The 11,180-nt window shown below is 37.5% G+C and overlaps 1 protein-coding gene across 2 annotated transcripts; it reads left to right on the top strand.

Moving 5' to 3' along the window:
• Positions 1 to 813: 813 nt before the first annotated feature.
• On the top strand, positions 814 to 9,370 carry LOC123499839. Of its 2 annotated transcripts, none has more exons than XM_045248383.1 (2): positions 814 to 919; positions 6,978 to 9,370. In XM_045248383.1, exon 2 carries the CDS (start codon positions 7,894 to 7,896, stop codon positions 8,362 to 8,364), a length of 471 nt encoding a protein of 156 aa, XP_045104318.1. In that variant the 5' UTR covers positions 814 to 919; positions 6,978 to 7,893; the 3' UTR covers positions 8,365 to 9,370. The 2 variants fall into 2 exon arrangements, with proteins under 2 accessions (XP_045104318.1, XP_045104317.1); XM_045248382.1 differs by lacking the exon at positions 814 to 919 and adding an exon at positions 4,762 to 5,017.
• Positions 9,371 to 11,180: the final 1,810 nt, after the last annotated feature.

The raw sequence follows: 11,180 nt of genomic DNA, 5'->3' as shown, positions 1-11,180 counted from the left end.
GATTTGTAATGTCGATATTTTGTCACTCATCTCTCACTGTTTAGCATGTTTGTTTTTAATGATTGTTATTTTTTTTTTTTTTTTGTGTGTATTTTTTAATTAGATTTATATATTGTGTGTTGTGAATGCTGAGTTTTGGTAATGTCGACATTTTAAAGCTCCTCCCCACGGCTGCTTGTATCTTCAAATAGATTAAAACCATAAAAACATTGAGTATTCCACACATAATTCCCAGATAACTTTCAAATACTGAGAATTTAACACAAGCAAGGACATAGTATTGGAATTTATTGTGTTGTGAATGCTGAGTTTAGTAATGTCGACATTTTGAAGCTCCCCACGGCAACTTGTATCCTTAAATAAACTAAAACCATAATAACACTAAATATTTCACACATAATTCCGTGATACTTTTCCAACACTGAGAATTTAACACATACAAGGACATAGTATTGGAATTTATAGCGGGCAAGGAGAAGAGAGTGAATTCCTTGAGAGAGCCACAGTTGATGATGGCGTCGGTACCTGCCGCCAAGAGACACGGTTGACCTAACTGGAGTGCCGTTATATTTTCAGCCTGTATAGAGGTGACAGTGCCGTGACAGAGGTGGTGGAGGTTATTAATGCACCAAGGAACAGGTGTGTAAGGTGTGGCAGTGGTGTTGATAAGGGATTAGTGTGTAAGGAAGGAAAGAATTGTGGTGGGCCGAGTGCACATGTCAACAAACAGTGGTGATGGCCGTGTGGTGTTGCTTATACACCCCATAAACACCCAACACATCCACAACATGCCCATTTACACCCAAACAAACACACAAAGTGAAGTGATGACATTCCCGACAGCACCAGCGGCAAGACAAGAGACCAATGCAACTCTTCACCACGACTCTCCACAACGCCTCACCATCATTTATTTCAGGTATTTCTAAGGCCACTCTCTTATTTGTAGGTTTTCTTTGCATATGAGAGTGAAAACAGTGCCCAAATGTTGAAAAGGTGATGGGTATAATATAGAGCAGTTGTCAGTATTACCAGCTATTATTTGCTTCTTTGACTCACCGTAAGCCAAACATGTGTCAGAATGGAACCACTACAGTACCATTGCATGTTCCTGGGCAAGTTTTGCCGATGGGGCTTAATTATGTTGTGGTGAGATAATAAATGCAACATAAGGATTATGGAGTCCGCGCTGCAGTGTTCCCGGATGTTACCTCCCGCCCGGCCCCCGCCCCAATGAGCCCCCGAGCTCCACCCCTGTCCCCCAGTGGCAACCTGCGGGTTCCAATACTTTTTGATATATTCTCTAAAAATAATATTAATGGTTTTGTTTTACATTAATTCTCTTTCACTCGTTAACTTTTGGTTTTAGGTCACATAACATAACATAAATAATAGGATAACAAAGGGCCACCAGGGCCCATCTAGGTTATCCTGTATCAGTCGCACAGCGACCTCGTCATCAGTACTTAAAGATACACTTACAAGTACACAATACATTATATACTAATTCTAAATATTTGGCCCATTAACAGGGCTAAGTCCTGCAGCGAAATCCTCTACAATTTGTGGTCCCCATACATGGGGATCATGTCTTATTTAACTATAGTAAATTTCTTATAAAAACTATCATGCAGTGCTATACATAATTATAAATCTAATGAATTTAAGTGCTTATCTAATCTGTTTTTAAACATTGTCAAACTAGTGCTATTTACAACCGTCTCTGGCAATGCATTCCAGAAGTCTACCACTCTATGACTAAAGAAATATTTTCTTATATCTAACCTGCAGCCTTGCTTTCTAATCTTCCTGCCATGATTTCTAGTCCTATTTCCTCCTCTAAGGTAAAGAAAGATCTCACATCTATGTAGTTTGTATCTGAAAACATTTTAAATAACTCTATCATATCCTCTTATACATCTCCTCTCAAATGAAAACATGTTTAATTCCTTTAATCTATCTCTATACTCCAGGCGCTTTAATGCTGGTATCATCCTAGTTGCTCTTCTCTGAACTGCTTCTAACATGTTGATATCCTGCCTATAGTGGGGTGACCAGGCCTGTATGCAATACTCTAAATGGGGCCTAACATAGGAATTATATAAGCTACGCACCACTTCCTTACTTTTATAACTAACATTTCTATTTATAAAACCCAGGATCCTATTTGCCCTATTTCTTGCTTCTAAACATTGCTTTGAAAATTTCATAGTCCTGTCTATCACTACTCCTAAATCCTTTCCTTCCTCTACTGCCTCTAGCCAACATCCCTCCATCTCATAGTTAAAGTTTGTGTTGTCTTTACCTAAATGCATAACCTGACACTTATCAGAATTAAACTCCATCTGCCACCTGTCTGCCCATGCTATCAGCCTGTCCAGGTCTCGTTGTATTCTGTAATTGTCCTTTTCACCCTGTACTGCACATGCTATCTTAGTATCATCTGCAAACTTTGATACTTTGCTACTAATTCCTAAATCTAAATCGTTAATGTACACCAAGAAAAGAAGAGGTCCTAGCACTGATCCTTGGGGTACCCCACTAACCACTTCCTTCCACTCAGACATTGCCCCATTTAATACTACTCTCTGTTTCCTATCAGAAAGCCATTCACTAATCCAGTCAACTAACCTACCCCTATCCCATGTAGTCTCAATTTGTACACTAGCCTCCTATGCGGTACCTTATCAAACGCCTTGCTAAAATCTAGATATATAACATCTATGCTATTTCCATCATCTAACTCCTTGGTAATATATTCTAAGATATCGAGCAAATTTGTAAGACAGGACCTCCTGATCTAAAGCCATGTTGGGTATCTCTAATTAATCTATTCTCATTTAAATGCTCCCAAATACTACCCTTAATGATTTTCTCTAGTATCTTACATACTATACTAGTTAAACTGATCGGTCTATAATTATTCGCATCATCCTTCCTACCTTTTTAAATATTGGAGTAACATTAGCTAACTTCCAGTCCTGAGGTATCTCAGCAAACCTAAGTGATCTTTCAAAGATTAACTTAAGTGCTTCAGAAATACTGTCTACACCCTCCCTAAGTACTCTGGCATGTAGCTCATCAGGACCACTGGCTTTCCTATCGTCTAGTTCAAGAATAAATTTCCTAATAATTCCCGGTTTTATATCAATATTTTCTAAAGCTCTTAAACTACTCGCCGCACTGTTTGTAACAGGATTTCCTATTCTTTCCCTAGTAAATACTGAAGAAAATTGTTCATTCAATAATTCTACTATGTCTTCATTTTGATCCACTACTACACCATCTTTTCTGAGTGGTCCAATCCTATCCTTATTTCTTTTATCACTGACCTTGTAATAACTATATAATTTTTTGGGATCTTTACTCCCAGCTCTAGCTAGTTTTATCTCTGCCTGTCTTTTACTTTTTTATAACCTTACTCAAATCATCTCTGACCTGTCTGTACTTAATCAAATCTACATCTTCCCACTTTTCTGCAACTCTCTATATGCCCTCTTCTTCTCTCTGATCTGGCTACCTATCTCATGAGTCCACCATAATGGCTTCCTGTTTCTCTGCCTTATATCTTTGTAAGGGATACACTGCATCACTATACCCTTTACTACAACCTTAAAATATCCCACATCTCCTGTGCAGTTTTAATTCCAAAACTATCTTCCCAGTTTACCTCTCCTAATAACTGACGTAACCTACCATAATTGCCTTTCTGATAGTTTGGGACTCTAGTCTTATTCGCTATATTATCCCTACTGGAATTAATGATAAATCTAATTATATGGTGGTCACTGTTTGCTAAAGTCTCTCCTACCTCAACTTCCTTTAAACAATGCTCAATATTTGTTAGTACTATGTCTAAAACCTTCCTCCCCCTAGTAGGTTTATCTACCATCTGCACTAAATAGTTATCCTGAAAACTTTCCATAAACTTATTTTCACTAGCATCTCCTACCATCCTCTCCCAGTTTACTGACTTAAGATTAAAATCCCTAAGATAATTGTCTGACTAGTACACCCCTATTTATCTCATCTACCATAAGGTTGTCTACATCTGCTGACTGGTTAGGTGGCCTATAAAAAGCTCCTACTCTAATAACCTTACTTTTGTTTACTCTAACATCCAGCCATAAGGACTCTACTCTGTTATCTACCTTAATACCATTAACCTGACTGGAAATGAAGGATTTTTACATAAATAACTACTCCTCCGCCTATCCTACCAATTCTCTGGTGTAAATACATAATGTATCCATCTACTTCATATTCTTTCCTATTTTCCTAAACTTTTCCTCATTTACCCATGCCTCTGTGACACATACAACATCTAGGCCCTCCTCAACTATATAACTAGATAACTCGTCCTTCTTGTTCCTAAGACTCCTGGCATTTACATAAAACATTTAAGTCCTGCTACCTTCCTAGATGCTGTCTCCTTATTTGGAATCCTAATCTTATTCTCTCCTATTTGCACCTGGAAATCTTTCCTAATCTTTTCACTATCTCTGTTTATCCTATCTAATTTATGTCTAGCATCTTTCTTCTGGAATGCATTTGCTACCTCACCCCCTACACTCCATCCCAACTCCCCCCTCCAGACATCCACTCAGCACATCCACACCCTTCCTACTCAGATGCACACCATCCCTAGCATACAAATTCCTTCGCCCATAGAACCTATCCCATACATCCACAAAGCTGACACCCACATCCTTACACATCCCTTTTACCCGATCATTCACACCAATGGCTCTGTTTGTGCTGAGTGTTTTAAGTGGTCTGTGCATGTGTGTGGAGTGCCTTGTGAGTGTTAGGGTATGATTTTGGTGTGTGCTGGGTGTTTTTAAGTGGTCTGTGCATGTGTGTGGAGTGTCTTGGGAGTGTGTGGGGATGATTTTGGTTTGTGCATGATTTCAGGGCACTGTCCCCAAGAAACCGTCCAGTGCGCTCGCCTCAATTCCCGGCCTCCCCTTCGCAGCTCCTCCACCCGCCTGATTTGACGTCACATAAAATGACAAATGTATGGTATATAATTTTGTTTGTGCGTAGGGGTTCCTTGAGACGTGTCATGTATTTGAAGGGTTATGCAAGGGTAAAAAGGTTGGGAAACGCGGCCTTATTTGTTACCATATTTTCTCTCTCTCTCTCTCTCTCTCTCTCTCTCTCTCTCTCTCTCTCTCTCTCTCTCTCTCTCTCTCTCTCTCTCTCTCTCAAACATTAGCAGGTGGTGTGACTTTATTTATTTTTTTTTTTTCTTACTTTTGAAAAATCTCAGCCTTTTTACCAACCTAACCTAATGTAGCACCCCATAACCACTCCCTCTCACTCCCTGGCAGGTCCAAACACTCTGTACCAAACTGACATCATATTTTTTTTCAGCTTTTTTTTTTTTTTTTTTTTTTTATGTATATTTATTTTTTTCCTCTTTTTTCAATAATTCCCCACCCATCCTAGCCTAACCTAGTGCAACAACCCCAGTACTATTACCTCCTTCTCTTCTGCAGTTCCAGTCATGTTTTTAATGATTTTTTAATATTTTTCTTGTTTTCTCGTACTATTTCAGGAATTTAAGGGCATGCTGTGATCCAGATTTGAAAAATTTATTTTAAAAGAAGTTATAGAATTTATGACCTGAAATATTTAGGATATTGTAAGCTATTGGTTGTCTTTGAAGTATTTACCTTGTTGTATTGATATGATAATCCAAATATCTTACTTATGTGTTTTTAGGGGTTCAGATTTTCCTGTATAATCTTTAGTCTTCATTATTTTTTCCTCTCCCATCAAATAGTTCCATACCGGTCTTCTCTTACTCTTTCCTAGTTCAATTACATGACATTTGTTGACACTAAACTCCAATTTCCACTTGTTGCTCCACTCATAGATCTTGTTTATATCTTTCTGTAACAGCAAACAGTCCTCCCTGGTTTTGATAACTCTTAGCAGCTTTGCATCATCACCAAACATATTAATATAACTGATTACCCTAATGTGAATGTCGTTTACATAAATCTGAAACATAATGGGCCATGGCTAACACTGACCCTTGTGGCACCCCAAGATGAGTAAGTATCTCTGATCACAGTTCTCATTTCCCTATCCTTCAAATAATCTCTTGTCCATTGGAGCAAGGTTCCTCACAGTCCTTCTATGTTCTCTAGTTTCCAAAGTAGTCTTCCATGCGGGACTTTATCAAAAGGCTTTTTTATGTCCAGGTATTCTGTGTCCACTATATGTCTCTGCTTTCCAGTCCTTCTGTAACTCTCGAGTAGAAGCTTAATAAGTTTGATACACATGACTTCCGTGTCCTGAACCCAAATTGTCTTTTCAATATGACTTGTTCTTCTTCCAGATGTTTAACCCATTTTTCTTTGATAATGATTTCACACAACTTCCCAAAACACTTCTAAGTGACACTGGTCTGTAGGTTAGTGGTTAAGTTGCCTTTCCTCTTTTAAATATCAGTATTACATTAGCTCTCTTCCATTCTAGTGGAACTTTCCCTTCATTTAGTGAACTTGTAATTACTTCCCAAATTGGTGTGTGTGTGTGTGTGTGTGTGTGTGTGTGTGTGTGTGTGTGTGTGTGTGTGTGTGTGTGTGTGTGTGTGTGTGTGTGTGTGTGTGTGTGTGTGTGTGTGTGTGTGTGTGTGTGTGTGTGTGTTTACCTAGTTATAGTTTTACAGGGCCTGGGCTTTATGCTGGTGTGGCCCTGTCTCCATATCTACACTTATCCAATTTTTCTTTAAAACTATGCACACTCATTGCTGACACCACTTCTTCACCCAAACTGTTCCACGTCTCAACACATCTTTGCGGGAAACTCAATTTTTTAACATCTCTCAGGCATCTTCCCTTCCTCAGCTTTTTACTATGCGATCTTGTTGTTTGAATGTCATATTTTTCTCTCAGTCTAACCTAACCTTGTAATTTTATTTATTTATTGATTTATTTTTAACTAACCTAACCAAACATTTGCAGGTCCGCAGAAAACGACACGCCGATTTATTTGAAGTGAAGGACAGAGATTAAAACGGCCTTGAAAAACACCACACCTGTTTTGTCCACCGCCATCACCACCTTCTCCCAGATCAAGGACAAACTGTATTACAGACTCACACATAAGGAAGAGGTGCGTGTGAGTGTGTTTGGGTGTGTTTGGATGCGTTTGGGTGTGTTTTGGGTCTGTTTGGGTGTGTTTTGAGGTGTTTAGAGTGTGTTTGGTATGTTTTGGGGTTCTTGGGTGCATTTGAGGTGTGTTTTGGATGTGTTTTGAGTGTGTTTAGATGTGTTTTGGCATGTTTGGGTGTGTTTCAGTGTGTTTGGGTGTGTTTGAGTGTGTTTGGGTGTGTTTTGAGTGTGTTTCATGTGTTTTTGATACATTTGAATGTGTTTTTGGATATTATAAGTGTTTGGGTGCAATTTTGGGTGTGGTTCAGCGTGTGTTATGATGCTAATGTATTTTAAGCTAACCTGCCACCCAAGACTCTCTCTCTCTCTCTCTCTCTCTCTCTCTCTCTCTCTCTCTCTCTCTCTCTCTCTCTCTCTCTCTCTCTCTCTCTCTCTCTCTTTCGTGGTGACAACACGTACCTGCGCTTGGCTCCTGATCGACTGCTTGCCATACCACCTGTACATTTTTTTTACCAGCCAGTTTTTCATACTGGCTGCTCCAGGTATGCACCAACTCTGATGCTATAGCCATGACAGTATAAAAAGCCAGTAAATGGAGGAAAACAACTGAAAATATGTGGTAAACTGTACCTCGACTAGCCCTACACTGACGTCATCGCAATAACAACTGTCCGTTGCATCACACTCCCACAAGTTTTAGTTGATATAGACAGTGTTGTGGCATTTTTCTGCTGTGTATTGATATCCTACAGCACAAGATTTCAAGATGACTAGGACAAGGACACAGCAGAGCCAGGCAACTGGACGGAGTGCTCAACAAGAGAAGTCCTCCACACCTGTACTTGACCAGGCAGAGGAGCAGGACACACCAATGACCGCTGCACAAACTACAACACAAAATCTACCAATACCTCAGAAAACCCCCTTCCACACCAGTGCTACACCTTCTGACATCTTGGACCTAATCACTGATGAAACTGAAACCATCTCAGAGGAAGGTAAAATTATTGTCAATACTATTATCAAGGCAATGCAGCTAATAAATAATCAGAAAGATGAAAAAATTTCCCAACTTGAAAGTCATGTTAAACAACTTGAAAATAGGGTAACAGAACTTGAGAATCAAGTGGATGAAGTTAATCAATATGAGAGAAGGGACACTGTCATTATTAGTGGTCCTGATCTACCGAAGGAACAGCAAAATGAAAATTGTGTAGATGTGATCCATCAGAGATAAACTTTGCATAAATATAAATAACACTGACATTAATGTTGCCCATAGACTAGGCGCAAAGAAATCACAGAATGATTCCAGGCCAATCATTGTCAAACTCCAGAGCAGACAAACAAAATACACTATTATGAATGCATGTATAACAGTTAAGCCTGAGCTATATATTAATGAAAGCTTAACCACAAAACGCCGATCATTATTCAAGATAATATGGGATATAAGGAAACAACACAGAGATAAATTTCAACAATGTTATACAAATGATGGGAAAATTGTTGTGAAATTAAAGCACTCTCAACGGAAACACATAATCACAAATGATGTAGGTCTTACACATTTTCTTGATAGTTATCCACTACTAAAAACATCTCCGTACCCACAGGTGTAAACCTTGCAACTGTAGCTACCCTAACTTCACAACTATAATTTGCATCAGTGTCCTATGTTGTTTTATTTTACTAATAGTATTTTTCTATTTGTTACAGCTCCTTGTAATGGATTCAGTGTAACAAATATTATTATTGCCTATCATTATTACATATATAATTACATGTACTACTATTGCTACTACTACCACTACCAGTGTCCTATGCTGTTTTGCTTAACTAATATTATTTATTAGTTTTGTTACAGCTCCTTCTATTAGTTTGTGTAACAAATGTTGTTATTGCTACCATTATTACATATATGATTACATGCACTACTATTGCTACTACTACCACTGCCAGTGTTCTATGCTGTTTTCTTTAACTAATAGTTAATATTATTTATATTATTTATTACAGCTCCATTTATTAGTTTCAGTGTCACAAATATTATTATTGCTACCATTATTACATACATTATTGCATATACTACTATTGCTACTACTTCCACTACCAGAGTCCTATGCTGTTTTGCTTAACTAATACTACTCTTTCATTTGTTACAGTTCCTCTTATTAGTTTCAGTCTAACAATTTTTTTTTTTTTTTTTTTTTTTTTTACTACCATTAATACATGCATTATTACATACATACTACTACCATCATAATGATTAATGCCTAATAACTAATGTCAATACTAAAGATATCACCATGACACACTACTATTGCTACCACCTCTGCTACTACTGCTACTGCTGCTACTGCTACTACTGCTACTACTACTACCATCATAATGATTAATACTAATATTACACTGTACCACTGATTATACTATCATAACTTTTCCAATTTAATATGATTACTTCCCATGAAGTGTAACAGTTTTGTTGTTCTACCATTTATTTCCACTATTTACTATACTGTCCCTAAAATAACTAATGTCAATACTAAAGACATCACCATGACACACTACTACTACTACTCTGCTACCACCACTACTACTACCACTACTACTGCTACTACTACTACTACTACTACTACTACTACTACTACTGCTACTACTGCTACTGCTACTACCACTACTGCACTACTACTACCACCACTGCCTGCCACCACTACTACCACCCACCACCACCACCACTACCACCACCACCACTGCCCACTACCCACTGCTACCACCACCACCACCACCACCACCACCACCACCACCACCACCACCACCACCACCACCACCACCACCACCACTACTACTACTACTACTACTACTACTACTACTACTACTACTACCATCACAATGATAAATACTAGTACTATACTGTATTTCTTCTCTATATTTGCATACCTGGAGAGACCTATTTGGTTTTAATTTGCTTTTGTTTAGTTATTCATTAGTGTACTTAATTACTGATTTATGTCACATTGTTTGCAACATATGGAAAATTTATTTTATTCTTTGTATGATGATAATGAAGTGTTCTCTTTAAACTTAGAATTTAGTGTTATAGAAAAAATTTCAGGTCAACGAGATCCTAATTCTTTATCCTAATATTTCAATTTTGAGGATTATATATCATCAACTAAATCATTATGTAACAATTACCTTAACATTATACATATCAACATTAGATCACTTCACAAACACTTTGATGTACTAAAATCTTTCCTTAATTGTTTACCAAAACCACCTGATATAATTGCTGTTACTGAGACATGGCTACAAGAACACACTAAACATCTTTATTTTTTGGATGGTTATGATTCATATCACTTAATAAGAACTGAAAGAGAACATGAAGGGATATCTATTTTTGCTAACAATATGTTACAAACAGAATTGTTAAACCCATTTTGCTTCATTAATGTAAACATTGAAATGTGTACTCTTAAACTTACATTAGAGATTCAAATTATATAATTACTGTTCTTTACAGACCTAAGAGCAAACATGTAGGTGTCAATGAATTTACATCTGATATGAATGATATGCTGAATAATGACATCTTCAGACGTAACAAATCATTAATTATAGGAGACTTTAACATAAATTTATTGGAGCATTCTACCCACATTCCTACAAACTTTTTCCTTAATACCATGCAAACACTAAATTATTTCCCCCACATATCCAGACCTACACGATTTCCGGATACTCCTGCTCTAGGTCAGCCTCGCTACTAGATCAAATCTGGTCAAATTTCACACCTCACTCATTCTCAGGGATCCTTCACTGCTGTATATCTGACCACCTTCCCATTTTCATTAATATCAATCAGCAATCTAAACCCAACAAAAATACAAGAGATAAAATTTAGAAATTATTAGTTAGTATATATATCTTAACATGTGTATATATTGTATTTATATGCTCATATATTGTATTTATATGTAAAATTGAATGTCTGTATGTCTGTATACATGATCAAATTGTACATCTCCTATGAATAGTCATCCATTC

This window comes from Portunus trituberculatus, chromosome 50, assembly GCF_017591435.1.
Source record: "Portunus trituberculatus isolate SZX2019 chromosome 50, ASM1759143v1, whole genome shotgun sequence".
Lineage (NCBI taxonomy): Eukaryota > Metazoa > Arthropoda > Malacostraca > Decapoda > Portunidae > Portunus > Portunus trituberculatus.
This window is presented reverse-complemented; position numbering and strand designations above follow the sequence as displayed.